The sequence below is a fragment of the Paroedura picta genome, chromosome 5 (genome assembly GCF_049243985.1).
Source record: "Paroedura picta isolate Pp20150507F chromosome 5, Ppicta_v3.0, whole genome shotgun sequence".
Classification (NCBI taxonomy): domain Eukaryota; kingdom Metazoa; phylum Chordata; class Lepidosauria; order Squamata; family Gekkonidae; genus Paroedura; species Paroedura picta.
In genome coordinates, this window is record NC_135373.1 from 117,665,819 (window position 1) to 117,685,285 (window position 19,467).

A 19,467-nucleotide genomic window follows, 5' to 3' on the forward strand; every position below is an offset into this window, starting at 1 on the left:
GACTGCAAAAAGCAGGTACAGTGGCTGATATGGGAGAGAGATTTAAGACTTTCCCCCTGTACCTTTTCTGTGATTGGAAATGGGCCTCTCAGATGAGGAGGTGGATCGGTGAGTGCAGGTGGATGGCGATCTTCATTGGCACATGAGGACCAATATGTCCCCAGAAGAACACTACGATGTTTGAATACCAACAAGTTGGTGGTCCCTGGCCTGAAAGAAGTGTGGCCTCAACCAGAGCCAGAGGCTTCTTGGCTTTGACTCCCACATGGTGGGACCAGTTGCCAGCCGAGATCCAAGCTCTGGCGGAACTACTGAAGTTCTGCAGGGCCTATTAAAAGGCATGATTCCACCGGGTTTATGGGCAAAGCTAGAACAAGTCAATAAAATCATATGGGCCTCCCACCTTCCCTTTGCAGGACATCCCACCACTCTATACAAGGAGAAGAACTAGCAAAAAAAAAAAAGAAGAAGAAGAAGAAGGAAAGAAAGAAAAAAGGAAAAAAGAACATGGGGTATTTATTGTTTTATTGGCTTTATTGCATTTTAAACTGAATTTTAATATTTTTAAATTGCCCCAACCCACAGAGAGGCGCAGCGCAGTCTCTACATTTTAACAACAACAACAACAACAATAACACTAATAATTGTAGTAATAATAATAATCATAATAGTAGTAAGCATAGTAAGAACATGATAATAGTAGTAATCATAATAGTAATCATCATAATATTAATAATAATAATGATAATTTAATAACAACACTAATAATAGTAGTAGTAATAATAATAATCATAATAGTAGTAAGCATAATAACAACATAATAACAATAGTAGCAATCATAATAGTAATCGTAATAATAATAATAATAATAATAATAATACATTTCTCCCAAGCCTGCAGGCTCTCTCTTCTTCCTCATGCATCTAAGGCGATCTTGGCTCTCAAGTTGTCCTCACTTCCCTGTTGGATTTGCAAAGACTAAGCCATTCTGGAAGAGGAATCTGGTAGATAATGGGGTGCCCCAAACCCCAGGACCACAAAGAAGGATCACTGGGATCATAGGCTTGGCAAAGTGCTCTCTACCACAGCGGGGAATCAAGGCAGCTACAGACAAGCTACTCATATAGAGGATGTGCCTGTTCACATACAAGATGCCTCCAAAAGGTCCCGAGTAGGCTGACAGTACGGTGGCAATTCTGCATGCTTCTACAGGTGCATGGAGGATCACCCGTGCCTATACAGAAAGCATCCTAGAATCCTCTCCTAGTAAGGCCAGCCACAAGTGGCAGCAATCCTGGACTAGCGCCAGCAAGGCACCCTCAGCTAAACCCAGCAGAGTAAATTGCAAAAATCCCCAAAGGATGCTCTTTGAATTATTTATTTATCATTTATACCCCACCACCCTTCCCTGGAGGCTCAGGGAGTCTTACAAGAAATTCTGAAACTTCAAAACACAACAGTGGGGTCGTTATTACAATTAAAATTGGCCCCATTTATTTATTCACCCAACCTTCAGGCTGCCTGCTCTTTATAAGGAGCTTAGATGATCGCAGAAATAGAGGAGGGGGAGCCAAATAAGTTCTTAGAGAGATTGATTAGAGGCGGGTTTTCAAGCAGGGAGGCCCGTCTCTCAATGTTATTTTGAGGCCTCTAGACCTATATAAAAGGGGAAGCAGGGCGCATGGGGATTGCTAACAGTGCAATCCTATGCAGTGCTACTGAACTTCATGGGTTTAGCCTGGAACAGCCCTACAGGAGATTGCCTCATGCACAGCCAACAAAACAGAACGGGGCCCATAAATACTGCATTCAACTGTCATAAATTAACTCCAGGCAAATAGCGTGATGTGGTATTGGAGGGGGGCGGGGTTAATACCAGGGCGATTCCTGGAACATTTTTGCTGTCAGCAGTGATAGATCACTACAGGTCCATAATTCCAAGTTCTGTTGTGTATAACAATAGCGAGGAGAACCATTTGTCAATAAAGGTACGGACGGGCTTTGTGGCGCTTGACAACAGCTAACAAGTACCTTTGTTCATGCTTAAGAGTGGTAAAGTGTATTGGCCGAGGAAGTCGTTGGAAGCGAGGGAAAGCTGGTCTTCTACCACAAAGCGTACTAGTGCAAGCTCTGGAACCTGGACGTGAAATGTGAGTGTTTGATTCCACCTGGGACAAAGAGCTGAAAACAAAGAGAAAGCAACATGAAACATGAAAGAGCTTTGACAAAGGAATTCACTGGGCTTCATTCACTGGCCTGTGAACATAAAACCACTCCCTGGGTCGAGTCTGCACAGGGCTTTTTATCCACTTCCAGCCCAAAAAAATCCCTCCCGTTTTAGGATGCTTAGGGCTAATCCTGCGTTGAGCAGAGGGTTGGACTAGATGGCCTGTATGGCCCCTTCCAACTCAATGATTCTATGATTCTAAGCTGAATTCAATTTCCTTTTTGATTTGGGGTGCTTTTCCCTCTGCAACATGCATGATTTCTCCGCAGTGACCCTACCTTTCCCCCACGATTTTCAGGAGTGGATATAAGCCTTGATATTTGAAATAACCACCATCAGTAAGTGTGTGGATTTCTCCTTTTTGCAAATTAACTTCCTGCTCCAAAGCAGTCTTCCCTGATTGGCCATTGCATCAGTTCAAAGACTTCCTGGATCCAAGTTGCAGGCTTCCCTCCCCATTTTAAAGTGACTGCGCTCCAGAAGCCCACACTTCTCTCAGCAGAGATTTGCCTCATTCTCTGAGAGGCCACTGCTGGCTTGGGAGTCAAAATAGAAGGAATAAAGCACTAGTGCCGGCTGAACTTAATTTGACCCCACCCTTCCCAGTCCAGTCAGCTTCATGACCAGTGTTGCCCTCCTTACTCTGAGCTTCCCCAATCAAGTGCAGAAGGCTTTCTGTTTCAATTTGGGGGAAGGAAGGAGAAAGACCTGGGTTCAAATCGATCTGAATTCAGCAGGATTGACAGCGGGGAGGGGGGGGGGAGAAAGTGCTGAATCATTCCCGGATACATTTATCTCTGTCCATTGTAGGATTCATATTTTCAGGCCTCCCACTGGCAAGCCCTGATGCCCATCACCACTCGGAGAAACAGTGAAAGAAAAATATTTTTTAAAAAATTACTCTACTCTGGGCAGAAGACAAATCCCAAATATTCAGGATGCAGTCTGCTCTGGACTTCAGCCTGAATACGGTCTTGATTTGAACTCCACGGTTACATCTATGGGTTCGAAGGAAGCCAGGAACACAAGGAGTTCACAACTCTTTATTGGGATCTCATCATGATGGTCTAAGAGGCAAAACTGAACTGAGAAATCCCTCAAGAAAACCCCAACTTTATATGAAGTAGCAAACAATGGACCTTCCCACCAGTGCCCTCTATTGGTCAGTTTTGGTTTAAATTGGCAGGATCCACAGTGGGGTTCTAGCCGCGTATCGGTCGATTGCATTGCCTGCTTCCATCTTGCTTCAGGCCTCAAGCTTGGTCCTCAGCAGAACACAAAAACCATATCCCAGTTTGGGGGTTCGGCCCCACCCAGAGACTATTGCCTCATTAAAACATTTATGAATTTGTCCTCCCATTTGCTCAAGGTGACGAGCTAGTTATCCTTCCTCTGGGGCACATTCACTTTTTGTATCACAGACTCCTCTCTTGAATAAATTTAAACTCAAGACTCTAGAGGTTTCAGAATGGCATATTCCCATCTGCAAATGGGCTTGGGGAATGCAATAATTGCGCTCTTTATTTGCTTTGGCCGAATAAGGGTATTCTTCAACACAGCAGCTGGTTGCAAGAACAGGAGAAGCTCAGAACCCTTGGGGGGCAGAGAGTGCTGTGCCGTTGCTGCCGATTTATGGCCACCGTGCTGGTTTATCCAGACAAGAGATGAACGGAGGTGGTTTGCCATTGCCTGCCTTAGAAACCTTAGCAACTTAGATTTTTTTTGGGGGGGGTGTAAGATTCCAAGACTCAAAGCTCTCTTCATCTTTGAGTGTGAGAGCCAGCTTTGTGTAGCAGTTAAGAGCGGTGGCTTCTAATCTGGAGAGCCGGGTGTGATTCCCTGCTCCTCCACAAGCAGCCGGCTAGCTGACCTTGGGCTAGTCACAGTGCTGATAGACCACCTGTTCTGACAGAACAGTAATGTCAGGGCTGTGTCAGCCCCACTTACCTCACAGGGTGTCTGTTGTGGAGAGAGGGAAGGGAAGGCAAATGGAAGCCGTTTTGAGACTCCTTCGGGTAGAGAAAAGCAGCATATAAGAACCAGCTCTTCTTCTTCTTCAGTAATCTCAGGGCTCTCTCAGCCTCACCCACCTCACAGGGTGTCTGTTGTGGGGAGAGGAAAGGAAGGCGAATGTAAGCCGCTTTGAGACTCCTTTGGGTAGAGAAAAGCAGCATATAAGAACCAACTCTTCTTCTTCTTCAGTAATCTCAGGGCTCTCTCAGCCTCACCTCCCTCACAGGGTGTCTGTTGCGGGGAGAGGAAGGGAAGGCGAATGTAAGCCGCTTTGATACACCTTCGGGCAGTGAAAAGCGGGATGTGAAACCAACCCTTCTTCTTCCTCAAATCTCCGTTTATTGTCTTTGACAAAGAGGACTTTGGTTCTCGAAAGCTTACACCCTGAAAATCTTCTTGGTCTTTAAGGTGCTACAACTTGATTTATGTACTCTCTTGCCTGAGGGGGAAAAACTCACACCAATAAATTTCCTTTTAGGACTGGAGGAGTACTCTGCCATGCTTTCTCTTAAATTGGCACCACGATACCCAGCCAGCCGCAATGAGGCAGGCCCCTTGAAATGACTCAGTCGTTCTTGATTTCCGCCTTAAAGGAAAATCAATTTAAAACAAGTTACAAAAACTGCTTGGAGGTGGGGAAGGAACCAGTCCAAGTGACAGAGCCGAAGACCCATCCTGAGGAGGAAAACCATTCAGAATGCAACTGGCATATTTCTACAGTGGCTCAAATGATGTCTGCTTGTTCACATTGTGAGGGGAAAAATTAGGCTGCCCAAAGGGGGGGAAAATGTGTTAATGGAGACTTAATGGGATGTTATTTTCCAGGGGATTCTTATTTACCACCATGCCAAGAAAAATGGCAGCCACCCATTTCCACACATTAAGCCTGCGTTCGAGAGACAGGAGATATTTTTTAACCAGCCATGTTGGCAACCAAAGACAAGGGGGGAGGGGAAAGCCCTGAAGGATGAGAACTCTGGTGCTAACGCCATTTTCTGAATATTTCTGTCAGCCCTTCTCTCTCTTTCGTAGCTCAGGCCAAAAAAGAAACGTGCCAAGGCAGTCAAATCGTATCACTTCCAGCTCCAAATGTTGTGTTCTTCTAAACCAGACTTTCTCAACCAGGTTTTCGGAAAACCCTGGGGCTTCTTGATGGCCCTGGATGGGTTTCCCAAATAGGTGGGAGTAACTTTTAATCCGTATATAGTTAAAATTTATTAAACATTTATTGGGTGATATCACGAGGTATGATCGTGTCGACCTGCCCCTCCCCTCCCAAAATGGCCAATGATGGGCCAGGAGGGGGTGGAAAGGGGAGGGACCACATGTGGGCATTAGCACAGCTGTGCTTCCCTACCATATTCTGCATGATGGCGCCACTTAGAAGCTTGAAAAAATGTTTCAGGGGGGTTTTCAATGCTAAAAAAGCTGAGAAAGGCTGTTTTCAACAAATGGGGTTCCCAGCGGCTCGAGGAGGAAGAAGTTTGAGGAGAGGAGGCACTTCAATGCGGTCTAGTTCAGATAATTCTTCTTCCAAAGAAGCCACTTTCTCCAAGTGTCCTGGAGAAATCATGGGCCATTTTGGGAGAGGTGGCTGAGTCGACATGACCAAATACGGTCATTGTTTTTGTTAGGTGTGAAGTCGTGTCCGACCCATCGCGACCCCATGGACAATGATCCTCCAGGCCTTCCTGTCCTCTACCATTCCCCGGAGTCCATTTAAGCTCACACCGACTGCTTCAGTGACTCCGTCCAGCCACCTCATTCTCTGTCGTCCCCTTCTTCTTTTGCCCTCGATCGCTCCCAGCATGAGGCTCTTCTCCAGGGAGTCCTTCCTTCTCATGAGTTGGCCAAAATACGGTCATATCACCCGATAAATGTTTTACAATTAAAAAAAAACTCATTAAAAATTAATTAGCTCCTCCCTATTCAGGAAACCCATCCAGGGCCATTAAAAAATCCCAGGGTTTCATGGACACCCGGTTGAGAAAGCCTGTCCTGTGCCAATCAAGGCCATTATCAGCGCTGCCGGATAAAAGCCACCTTTGTGTGACACTGACTGATAGTAAGTGAAGAAGAGGAGACACCCACCGTGAATTCCGATGAGCAGGCATTCCACATAATCAAGGCTCAGATAATGGGATTCCTGCAATGCAACATTACCAATTCCTCGTGTGTCCTTCCCGCTTTTCGTATCGATTCACGCACTGCTGCTTCGAGATATATGTTCGGTTGCCGGAGGAAGAACTTTGATAAGCCGTGTAAGCTAATGAGTTGAGTTCCTAAATTATTGAGGCCTCACGCAAATCAATAGGCCTCGCGCACTTACCGTTGGCCTTTACCACACAAGTCTGGAGTTTCGTCTGGTCTTCGGGAACGCCGTGGATTTCGATGACCACCAGGGGGTCGGCTTTATTGGACCGGGAGAGGCTACTCGGGGGCAGCTGATGGCCACTGATAATCTGCACAACCGGAAAGGTACATAACCTTCAGTTCAAGCTGTCCCGCAAAAATGGCTTATTATTTTGGTCTTTGTGATTTTGCAGGAAAATGATCGTCCACAAAGCAAGAGAACACATATAGCCATTATTTATCTCTTATAAGGGGAAGGCAAAGGCCCCGTACAAGGGGTTGCTAATCTCCAGGTGAGACCTGGAGATATCCTGTTATTACGACTGGTTGGTAGGTGTGAGATATCAATTTTCCAGGAGAAAATGGCTGCTTCGGAGTATGCGCTCTCTGGCGTTGCACACTGCAGAGTTTCCCCCCTTCCCTGCCCTCCCCCCAAATTCTAGGTTAGCCTTTTTCAACATTTTTACCATTGAGAAACCCCTGAAACATTCTTCAGGCTTTAAGAAACCCCAGAAGTGATGCTATCATGCAGAATATGGTTGGGAAGCAGAGCTGTGGACACATTCACCAGGGCCCCCCCTTCCCACCTCCTCCAGGCCCATCATTGGCCATTTTGGGAGGGGTGTATGAGTCAACATAACCATATATGGGCATATCACTGATAAATGTTTAACAAATATAAAAAATATTAAAAATTAATTAACTGTCGCCCTTTCCCACCCAATAGAACATGCCTGGATGGCCATCCCCAACTCCCCTGATTACATCCTGCTGGCTCCTTACACCAAGTGCTGGTAAGCAGTGCAGAGTATGGTCTGATTGGGCCTCAGTGGGGAAGTGCCATCACCGTACTGGGGACATATCCCCCGGTGAGGGCTAATCAGAGACCCGGCACATTGTCAGAACGACCTGCCGCTTTTTATAAAATATAAGGTATCATATGGCATGTGCAGTGTAGCGGGATGATCCGAGGATTGTCTGGCAGGCAGGCAAAGGATGTTCGGAGGTAGTTTGTCATTGCTTCCCTCTGTGTCATGTTCTTCTGGCTCCTGCTCTTGTTGTCTGTGTCTAAGATGAGCGGTCCCAGCACCATGCCCCATATTGTAAAGGCTGCTTGACTCCACTTGCTCCAGGTTGCTGGTAGCCCACCAGGGACTTCCCCAGGAAGCTAAATAGCAAAAAGCAGCACTGGAAGGATTGTTTCAAAAGCCAGTGACTCATGGAGTAAAGTAAGGCACTTAAGCCAATCAAGGGAGCCACAAGAACCCATTCACAAGAAAGCCAAAAATAATCGATCCACAAATTGCCTTGGAAGCATCAGCGGTGAGACAGCAGGTTATGACTCCATGACTGCAATTAACCAAAAAAATACTCGAGCAACTGAAAAACTCGATGGCTAGACTTGCCGACCCTCAGGAGCACTGAAGCTGTGGCAGTTCTCCAAACCAGCACTGCACAGCACCTGAGCCTTGGTTTTGGCTATAGAGATTGGGGAGATTCCTAGAGCGTCATGAGCATGTAATGACATCACTTCTGGGTTCACAGCCTTGGCAGGGAACTCGGACTCTCTCCCTGATGCCTGAAGCTAAATCAGATAGATGGCGGGCAAGCACCCATTCAGGCACAATTCCTGAGTCAGGGAACCATTTTTTTAAAAGGCACTGACTGTGACCAATCATCCGCCATGCTTCTGAGAGAAAAGGACACCCAAAACAGAGCTTCAGCAAAGATCACAGCCGACTGGCAGGTTCACCTTGGCAAGGCAACAGGCTGGGGGAATTATTTGAGTGCAAATTTTTAATTTAATGTTGGTACCATAAAGCTGACTGAGCCAAGCAAGATGGCTGTCACGCATGCCCGAACTTGGGGCATAGTGTTTACGGCATAACTAGACAAGGAACTACAGCGCTGGTATTTAATAAGCTGTCAGATGCCTTTGATGACTAAATCGCATTTGCAGCAAGCTCGTCTCAGCAACCGCGATATTCAAGGTATTTACTTCCAACCACAGGGCCCGGGAAGGTAGGAGAAAATATCGCAGCTAATAAATCACACGAGCGTGATTTATTTCAGTTCTGACTGGCCGATTTTTCAGCGCCGTCGTGAGTGTCGCTACTTGAGCTAAAAGATCTAATTCACTGGGATTTTGCACACAAATATTATGTAGGATGTCACCGAAACGGGGGAGCGCCGATTGCAACCTAAAGATAACACGAACTGGACAGACAATGGGAAGATAAAAACATAAGAGCCCCACTGGATCAGCCTAGATGTTCTTCTAACCAGCATGCTGCCTCACACGATAGCCAGCCAGTTCTTCTGGAGGTCTAGCAACAGGGCATAGAAGCCAAGACCTTCCCTTGATGTTGCCTCCTAGCCCTGGGAGTCAGAGGTTGACCCTCTCTGAGTGTGGAAGTTCCAGTTAGCTCCACTTCTTTCCAAATGCTTGGCCTGCAGAGACTCAGTGACTCATCACACTGGGAGTCAGAGAAAGTCAGAATTGTCCAAAGTTGTTTCATGGAAGGTGCTGAAAGGGGCTCTGTGACGGCCCAAGTCCAGTACAAGAAAACACAGCCCCAACCATGCCAGGTTTTAGACACGGTGAAGAGATTTGACCCTTACCACCCGACTGTCCCACCACAAAATCTTGGTGACCTCCCAGAATGAAAGGACATATCCAGGCTACAGTTCTTTTGGAGAAAACTGCTGCTTCAGAGAGTAGACATTATGGCATTACATTTAGGGTTCCCAACCTTCAGTTGGTGGCTGGAGATGGGGGATTACCATTGATCTTCAGATGATAATCAGATCCCCTGCAGAAAATGACTGCTTTGAAGGGTGGATTCTACAAAAAAATCACACCCCTACCGAGCTATCTTCCCTCCAAAAATCCCCCCTCCTAAATCCCCCCCCCCAATATCCAGGTGTTACCCAGCCCAGAGCTGAAAATTCACCATTATGCCACACAGACTCAGGACTGGCCCAGGAACCCGGCGATCACGGTCCCTGGAGCCTGGGAAAGCCTTTCGCCTGGTGGGGGGGGGGGGGAGGAAAAAGCCTTCCCAGGCGCAGGGGAGCCTGATCGCCGGGCTCCTGGACCAGTCCCGAGTCTGCTGGTGGTTCCTGTGGCTCTGGTCCTGATCCTGTCAGAACCCTCTCCACCACTTCTCAGAATCTGATGAGGCTGCATCTGGCAGGGACCTGACCCATATGTTCACGGCCCGAAACCCCATACCACCTGTCGCCATCTTGGTTCTTTCAGCGGTAAGCTTACTAAGGCCTCAGATGCAGGAGATGAGAGAGTTTCAGGCTCTCTTCTAAGGTCTCCCTGGTTTGCCATGGATTGCCTTTGGAGAATGGTATCAATAGAATAATAAACTTACCGTTATTGTAAGCGTGATGGCATGATGGGCCTCAGTTATATTGTACGGGTTAAACTGTGTGTCTCCCTGTCTTAGGAATTCCGGTTTTAATATATAACCAGTACCACCGTTGTCCAAAAATTTCCCGTTTTGGAGGTCCATTTGTATTCCAGCCGTTTGGAAATTTAAGGCCACTGTTGGGGGGAAAGAAGTTAAGTATATGACAATAGAAAATACGCCATGGGATTTCTCTCTGTGTGTTTCTATCTCTATACCATTATGCCCCCAAAAGGACTTTATGCTCAAGAGAGAAAAACCTGTTCAGGTCTCCGGCCTTAAAGAAATCAAGCTGGCCTCAACCAGAGTTAGGGCCTTTTCGGCCCTGGCTCGGGCCCTGTGGAGTGCTCTGCCTGATGAGATCCGAGCTCTGTGGGACCTTTATCAGAGCTTCCTAGACAGAGCTGCTCCACTGGGCCTATGGTTGAGGCCAGAAGTAACATCAGTAGCACCAGAAGCCTCTCTGCCTTATGCCACCAGGCTGAAAATCTGCTCTGTACCTTTCCATGTCTCTTTCTCTCTCTCACACACAGAAAGTATCATGGTCCATTTTAATAATTTAATACTATGTTTATGATTTTTAAAACTCTAATTTCAATGGACTACAGAATTGTTGTTCACTGTTATTAATCTTTTGAATCTTATAGGATTTTGTTATTATATTGAATGTGTAATCTGCTTTCCGTTTCCAAAGAGGAGGCAGAATATGAATCCCATAATTGATAAAGAAACAAGCAAATAAATCTGTTACATAATTCATTATTCTGCCACATTATGGGTGAGCCAATTCAATAAATCAGGAGGAAGCATGGGCCATAGACAGATGATGTGGATAAAATGGAGAGGGGACAGAGGAGAGTGATGAGAATGATTGAAGGCCAGGGGACCAAGCCCTGTGAGGAAAGGATGAGGGACTTGGGGATGTTCAGCTTGGAGAAAAGCAGGTTGAGAGGTGACATTATGGCTCTCTTTCAGTATTTGAAAGGTTGTCACTTGAAGGAGGGCAGAGAGCAGTTCCTGTTGATGGCAGAAGATAGGACCAGCAGTAATGGGCAGGAGTGGTTTAAGAATTTGGATACAACCTGTAATAATGGGTTTAAACTACATAATGAACAGTACCAGCTAGGTATCAGAATATAGTTCAGCAGTGGAATCGGCTGCCTAAGGAGGTAGTGAGCTTCCCCCTTGCTGAAGAAGTGACTGGACAGATATTTCTCATGGATGCTTTAGGCTGATCCTGCGTTGAGCAGGGGGTTGGACTAGATGGCCTGGATGGCCCCTTCCAACTCTATGGTTCTATGTTTTTGATAGATAGGGTTGCCCACCCTCTAGGCGGCACTTAGAAATCTCCGGGAATCACAACTGATCTCCAGAGAATCAGAAAGTGGCTACTTTGGAGGGCAGCTTCAATGACATTATAACCTGCTGAGCACTCTCCCCTCCCCAAGCCCCAACGTCCTGAGGCTCTTCCCTCCAAAATCTCCAGAAATTCCTAACCCAGAGCTGGCAATTCTATTTACAGAAGAGTGGTTCTGGAAAAGGGATCGCTTTTCATGGTAGGGATGCCTGTCCCCAGTGGGAAATGGGCGATTGTAAGCAGCGATTGTAAGCTGCTTTAAGCCCCTTTCAGGTAGTAAAAAGCAGGGTATAAATGCCAGTTCCTCTTCTTCTGAATCATGGTGTTTTACATTTTTAAAATGAAAACCAAAGAGTAAAAACTATGACGAAAGTTCAGTATAGCATCTATATTAGCCTATATTGTACTTTCAGGCTGCAGAGTAGGTTGGATGAGCTGAAGAACCTCATGCATTATATCTCTACCAAACAAGCTGTCAAGGTTTCTTTTGATTGTTGGCTGGGATCATATTTATTGCTAGGCTTCCTTTGTTTTGTTTTTGCTGTCTCCCGAACTTCTCATTTCTTGAAATATTTTTGGAGCTGAAGGCAGTTCTAAGATTTGTTTCTCCAAGATACCCACTTCTGCCTTCACAAAACAATATGAACAAACCCCCATCCATCATCATCTTTCTGCTTCTTTATGGACAACCGTATTAAAAAAAAAACACACAACACCTCTGGTCCACAAAAGTTATAGAAAGGGGGTAGCTGTGTTTATTATTACTATTCCATGCATGCCTCCCCTCTGTTGCACCATGTTTAGTAACAGAAAGGTTTTCTACAGAGAGGCACAGTCTATTCTGTAAATCCTGGTGTCAATTATATTAAGTTGACATGGGGACGACATGGGACAAGACGATATAAGTTGAATACTTCCTAAACTGGCGGGCGAGTCATTGGCAGAGTTTATGTTTACAAAGAGGCCTGAGGCACCAGGCTCCTTGAAATAATAGTTTTATTTAGAAGAGAAACAGCTTTGTGAATAGGAGAGGAGACAGGGTCCTAAGCAGTCTGACTGTTGTTCTTTCTGTTCTGGGGGCAAGCAGGAAGGAAGTGTGCTTAAGGGAGCAGGAAGTCTCCAACTGAGCCAATCAGGGCCCTCGAGGAGATACTTTGAAAATATCAGGAAGTGCCGAGCCTGTCTATGCCCCCTGTAGGATATTCTTCATATTGTGTTCAATCAGTCATACTGCAGATTTTGCATCTTCCAACAGAAATAATTCCAATGGCCTTTTCTGATTTTAATTTTGAAAAGTGGGGGAGCAGGAATTTAACTCAACATAGAGTGCATTCATAAATGAACAGGACCTGGACAGCTCCAATAAGACTGTCAGTACTAGCAATATGATAATTTCTAATTATCCTGAAACTGTCTCCTTGTTCATCCATACGCCCTTTGAATCTGAGCTTTCTCCTGGTCCCATTTCTTCATGCCATTGGTTGATCTGCTCTGATGTCATAGCGAGTGTTGGAGGATAGCCAGGATTGTTACCCAGAGGCAGGCAGTGATAAACCACTTCTAAACTGAGACAGCTTGGTGTAGAGGTTAGAAGTGCCAACTTCTAATCTGACGAGCCAGATTTGATTCCCCAATCCCCACATGCAGCCAGCTGAGTGAGCTTGGGCTAGCCACAGCCCTGATGGAGCTGTTCTCACAGAGTAATTGTTTTAGACCTCTCTCAGCCTCACCTCCCTCACAGGGTGTCTGTTGTGGGGAGAGGAAAGAGAAGGCGACTGTAAGCCGCTTTGAAATTCCTTCTGATAGAGAAAAGCAGCACATAAGAACCAACTCTTTGTCTTCCCTGAAAAACCTTATGGGGTCACCAGAAATCAGCTTTGACTTAATGGCACTTTCAGAGTGGCTTCCAATCACCTTCCCTTCCTCTCCTCAAAACAGACACTGTGTGATGTAGGTGAGGCTGAAAGAATTGAGATAATTGACTGGCCCACGGTCACCCAGCATGCTTCATGTAGAGGAATGGGGAATCAAACTCTCTGCATTAGAGTTCGCAGCTCTTAACCAATACAACCACAAAACAAATGTTACAACAGTTGTTCTGAAAAGCAGCAGGTAGTTGCCAAAAGATAAACATTTGAGTTTCTGGCGACATTTCAGAGCCCCCTGTAAGTTCACCTGTTAACAATCATTATTGTAGTATTTGTATCATGAACTTTTGATTTAGAATTTCCTGGTATCATCTAGCTAGATGTGTTGGAAGCAGTCGGGGTTTCTTGCTGTTTAAAGAGAATAAATATCCAGAACCCAGTTAAAATTAAAATTAAAAGTTGAAATTAGCTTTTGAACCTTTTATCACTGTGTAACTCCTCCCAGTATTGAATATTAGATTCCACACGCATCCTTATGAACCTCCCGTCAGCCATTGATTCCCAAGATTGGATGCTTTTTCTTGGAAATGAATATAACGGATGTTAAACTAATATGTTTTTAAATTAAAACAATTAAGATTTGAGTCTTGAAAACTGCTTAATAAATTTTACATTTATTACATCAATCACAACGTCCAACGAATTGGAGCTGCGGACATAAAAAGACGCACTGTAAAAGGAAGATCATTACGGGTTCATTATTTTCTGTCCAATCAACTCAGGCATTGATTTTGGTGGTTATGAGCACAGGGGTGTAGCTACAGTCTCATTAGGGGCCATGCCCCCTCACAAATGTGCCATGCCCCATTTTGAACTTCACCCTTCCGATAAATCCCTAACGTTTTTCATTGTGGGCATGTAAAAAGGAGTGTGCAAATGGGCTCGTTCTTTTCTTTTTCTTGATTAACTGGAAGAGTGGGGAAGGGGAAACTTAAGGCCGAAGCTGACCAAATTCATTGCCGTCTGCTCCTATGACATGTTCTCCCTGCATTCTTTGTGTTTTCCTTGCTTGTTTCTCTTGTCTTTACTGACCATAGTAACAGCTAAAGGAAACAGGATGGAAAATTCGGAAACCTCTTTTTGATTTATGCCATTTCCAGAGAAAGAGGGAGAGAGATATTATAAAGGTAGAAGAGACAGCCGGAAGAAAGGAATAAGCATGCCAGGCCCCAGGTGGTACCTGGGGATCCCTAGATGTCAGAATTCTGCAGTATTCTGCCATGACAATTGTGAATGATCCATTTATTGCCCTGCCTTGTCAGCCTGCGATGATGTATTCCCAAGCTGCCTGGTACCCCAAGGACAAAAATGCTTGGTTCCCATAGCTTAGCTCATCCTCCCCAGCCTCCCTGTCTCCCACACCTTGGTAGTGTTAGATTGCGCCAAATTTTTAGGCTCCTTTGAAATGCTGGCCATCACCTTCCCAAAGGAGGGGGGATGAGGGTGAGCTTGGGTTTATCAGAGGAGTCTTTCCCTAGATTCGCCATTCCTGTCTAATGCCTTGTAATGATGTCTACGTCTCTGAATAAAGAAACTTGCTTTTAAAGACGTTTTCCTGTTCAGTTCATTAAGCACTCTTACACTAGAATTACAGATCATCTCCATATTAAGTCTGTGGATTTGGTGGACACAGACACAAGTTCTTCAAAACCATCAGGTCTTTATTTAACTCCAACGCTAACTCAAACACCAAACAGCAAACACTATGGAACTTATATACATTTCAGGCAGCCCACCAAGGAACCTGACTGGCCTTTAACAGCGCCCATGGATTGGTCCATTACTAGAGTCTCAAATCAGTTAGCAATTGGCTAGATTTCAGTCCTTCATTTGCATGTTGACTAGTTGTATGGAATTTTCACAATGTACGTAACGCTCCAGAATAAAGAGACCACTTTCCTTGGAGAAAATGACTGCTTTAGCAAGTGAACTTCATAGCATTAAACAATACTGAGGTTCCCCGTACCTCACCTCAAATCCCGGCCACTCCTGGCTCCACCACCAAAGTCTCCAAATAGTTCCCAATCCAGAGCTGGTAACCTAGTAAGGAAGTCCCTGAGTTTTCTGGAAAAGACAAAATAGCAGCAGAGCAGACAAGAAGAAACGTCTCTCCACCTTTATTGCCCCCTGTGGAGTATTGGTGGGCACTGCACTGTCCTTCCTTTCCAACATGCACGACCGTTTCCACACTAGCGATATTGTTTGGATTTGCATTTTTTAAGGGTCGACTTTTTCATCTGTTTCTGCACTAAAATTTGCTTCTTCAGATGGCATAACAAAAACAAAGGTGCAAGCAGGCCCCATTTTGCAAAAACGACATTTTGGGAAAAGGGGACGGGAGCAAAGCATGATGGGAGGCCGGCTCCGTATGACTCAGTGCGGAAAACATGTTGCGAATTTCATCCTGGGAACAAAGGGGAGGAGCATCCAAAGGGAATCCAAAGCGAGGCTAAAAGAAGTCTTGTCTCCTAATGCGGAAACAGTCAGGGATAGACAGGAATTGTCGGCATGCGGACTGCAGGTTACTCAGATGCCGTTATTCCTCAGTACGGACCAGCGATGTTGCCAACGTAAAGGCTACTGTTCCTAATTCATTCAAACTGTATTGGCTTCTGAGTGGCGTACGGCGTGGACTCTCTAATTAACTCAAAATATGAATTCATTACGGAGTAGAACGACCAGGCGCCACCCACCCACCCACCCGCTTTCCTGATTAAGTCACAAACAGCAAAGGCCAGTTACGGTAAAAAACACTCCCTGCAAAGGTGCTGGAGGGAATATGTCAGTTCTGCAGAGATACACCGATCTGTTGTGCAAACATTTCGAACTGACATATGAGTCGGCCTCACAGTTCAGTCATCAAGCGCAGGTCTCTATCTTGAACGCAAAACTGTCAGCATTTCCTTTCTCAGAAGCTACAAAGCTAACTGTTGTTTTGCTGTTCCAGCCGTGGGGATAAAAACAGCACGCTGCCTAGAACAGGATATTATAATTCACGGAAAAAAGGTATTCTTGTGATAGCTGGTCTCAAATAAAAGTAAAATCTCCTCGTTTCTAGGATAATGGCGCTTCCTTTTCGGAAAAGCCATGTATTACCACAGTAAAGCGCAAAACGAAGACATGCATAAAATAGAATAATGTTTTTTAAAAAGCAAACGGTCTTGATACTCTTCCAGGGGGAATTGCAGATATTGTAAACTAAACATGAGCAGGCAGTGTGATGCAGCGGTAAAAAAGGCAAATGCCATTTTGGGCTGTATCAACAGAGGCATCACATCAAAATCACAAGATGTCATAGTCCCATTGTATACGGCACTGGTCAGACCACACCTGGAGTACTGTGTGCAGTTCTGGAGGCCTCTTTTCAAGAAGGACGTAGATAAAATTGAAAGGGTACAGAGGAGATTGACGAAGATGATCTGGGGCCAAGGGACCAAGCCCTATGAAGATAGGTTGAGGGACTTGGGAATGTTCAGCCTGGAGAAAAGGAGGTTGAGAGGGGACATGATAGCCCTCTTTAAGTATTTGAGAGGTTGTCACTTGGAAGAGGGCAGGATGCTGTTTCTGCTGGCTGCAGAGGAGAGGACACGCAGTAATGGGTTTAAACTTCAAGTACAACAATATAGGCTAGATATCAGGAAAAAGTTTTTCACAGTCAGAGTAGTTCAGCAGTGGAATAGGCTGCCTAAGGAGGTGGTGAGCGCCCCCTCACTGGAAGTCTTCAAGCAAAGGTTGGATACACACTTTTCTTGGATGCTTTAGGATGCTTAGGGCTAATCCTGCGTTGAGCGGGGGTTGGACTAGATGGCCTGTATGGCCCCTTCCAACTCTATGATTCTATGAAAGAAGTACAAGTTAGGCCAAATAGTAATTCGGAAGAACCTGCATTCTCACATGAACACTCATGGCACAGTGGTCCATCAAGGTTAGTAGCATGACTGTCTACTCACTCTGGCAGGGCTCTCCAGGGTCTCCAGCCAAGGTCTTTCACACCACCTACTGCTTGGTTCTTTTGAACTACAGGTGCTGGGTTACGGACCTGAGACCTTCTGAATGCAAAGCCGAGGTTCTTCCACTGTCCTACAGCCTCTCCATCTTGATGAGGTCAATTTCACGCCTACTGGCTAAATATGCAGCCCATGTCACATTTTATATTTCAAGGAGAAATTCTGTCCAGTTCGTGACTTCGCTGATTGAATCCTAGAGTCTGGCGAGCAAGAATTCAGGGATCATCAGCACCCCGGCCACAGATAGACTGCAGTGGCGGCAGCTCTTCTGTTTTGTTTTTCCTTTCTGGTGGAGAGCATTATCTCAAGAGCAGACGTCAAGCCAAACTAGATGAGATGTCAGAGATCCATGATCAGAAAGACTCCTCTCTCTCTCTCTCAACATTTTAAAATATTTGTATTTGATGGTGGACCTTCTAGATTTCAAGAGAGTTTCAAAGTGCAAATATACCCCCCATGTGTCTTATGTCCCATCAAGGTGATTTTTTACTCAAGGCAACCCTATGAATTAATGTCCCCCAAAACAGGACCACAAAACTGAGGGCTGTTGTTTCCTTGATAGAGTCTATCCCTCTCACGTTGGGTCTTCGTTTTTCCAATTTTCCTTCAACTTTTCCAGGCATAGTTTCAAGTGGGTAGCCGTGTTGGTCTGAAGCAGCACAACAAAGCAAAATCAGAGTCCAGTAGCACCTTTAACACCAACAAAGATTTATTCAAGGCGTGAGCTTTCAAGTGCAAACAGGGGCTCAGGCGGCAATGGTGACATTCCTCGGCAAAAGACTACCCCCACCCCAGCCTCAGTAAAATTGTCAAGCATTGAACGGTCCCCGTTGATAAAAAGGTTGGGGACCACTGATTTAGATCCTTAATATTCTATTATGTAGTGAATAACGGTCCTGAAATAATATGTAGAATCTCCTTTTTTTTTCTCTATGCCTATATGTCTATTTACTTTCTTGAAACATAAATGTGTGTGTGTGTGTGTGTGTGTATAAACAGTCTTCAAGTAGCTTGAAAAACAGATAAATGACGGGCATCCACATTGTTCCGATAGTGTGTCACATGATCCGAAATCCATATGTCTGCTGTCCACACATGGATTTCAGATACGGGTTGTTTTTTTTTTTGCTGGAAGTAGCAGCATAGTTATAAAATATAGCCTGCTATTCAAAAACATGGACTCTTAGACGTAATCCAAAAGCAGTAAATTTAAAAGGAGTTAATCAACCGTCTGTACAAAAGGGCACGATTACAAGCATGCTGCTAGCCATTGATCAGTTTTGAACACCTCAATAAAAATACTGGTGTAGTATTTAATAGCCTGGACTATTCTTTACTATTCTGCATATTCAGTCCGGTTGCGTCTCGGTTCTGGCCCAAGCTTTTCGTCCCTGATGGTCTCTCTCAGCTTTGACCAGCAGTTTCATGAAAAAGAACGTACTTTCATGAAGCCAAGTTACATTGTTCAGAATTTGGCCATAAAACCTGACATTTCAGGGCAGTTCTGGGATCCACAGCCTTGTCTCCAAGACACCAGGGATACTAGATATTCTTGATGGGCGTAGCTCACTATCACCTCAGTCCATTGATCCTGAAATTGAGCCACACACCCCCAGACTCTGGAAACCATAGACTTTGGGGACAAGTGCTTCTGTGTTTCCCAGTCCTTCCAGGTCATGATGGAAGTGACATCATCACTCAGGAATGACAAGGGGAGAGAGCTTGTGGTTCAGTGATTGAGCATTGGCTTGGTGGGCAGAAGGTGATGTGAAAGACCTCCACCTGAGACTCTAGAGCAAGGGTAGTCAAACCGCGGCCCTCCAGATGTCCATGGACTACAATTCCCAGGAGCCCCTGCCAGCGAATACTGGCAGGGGCTCCTGGGAATTGTAGTCCATGGACATCTGGAGGGCCGCAGTTTGACTACCCCTGCTCTAGAGAACCACCTGCAGTCCAAGTAGACAATACTAACCTTGACGGACCAAGAGTCTGATTCAATATAAGGCCATTTCATGTGTTCAATGATTGCTGTCCTCCACCTCCTCCCCTTGGGCCAGCCTGGGCCCATTCCGCACACCTAGGATAATGCACTTTCAATGTGCTTTTGCAGCTGGATTTTCCTGTGCAGAACAGGAAAATCTACTTCTAAAGTGCCTTGAAAATG

At 45.4% G+C, this 19,467-nt stretch overlaps 1 protein-coding gene across 6 annotated transcripts in view; it reads right to left on the minus strand.

Moving 5' to 3' along the window:
- Positions 1 to 19,467, minus strand: part of LOC143838578 (1-phosphatidylinositol 4,5-bisphosphate phosphodiesterase zeta-1-like) — a 54,832-nt gene that overhangs the window by 1,358 nt on the left and 34,007 nt on the right. For 3 of the 6 annotated variants that reach the window (XM_077340110.1, XM_077340113.1, XM_077340112.1), the window contains 3 exons: positions 9,976 to 10,148; positions 6,570 to 6,702; positions 2,032 to 2,181 (listed from right to left, as the gene is read on the minus strand). In XM_077340110.1, the coding sequence (XP_077196225.1) occupies positions 2,032 to 2,181; positions 6,570 to 6,702; positions 9,976 to 10,148 (456 nt within the window). Of the gene's footprint in view, positions 1 to 889; positions 961 to 2,031; positions 2,182 to 6,569; positions 6,703 to 9,975; positions 10,149 to 19,467 lie in introns of those variants that run through there. The other 3 variants (XM_077340111.1, XR_013231426.1, XR_013231425.1) reach the window with 3 other exon arrangements.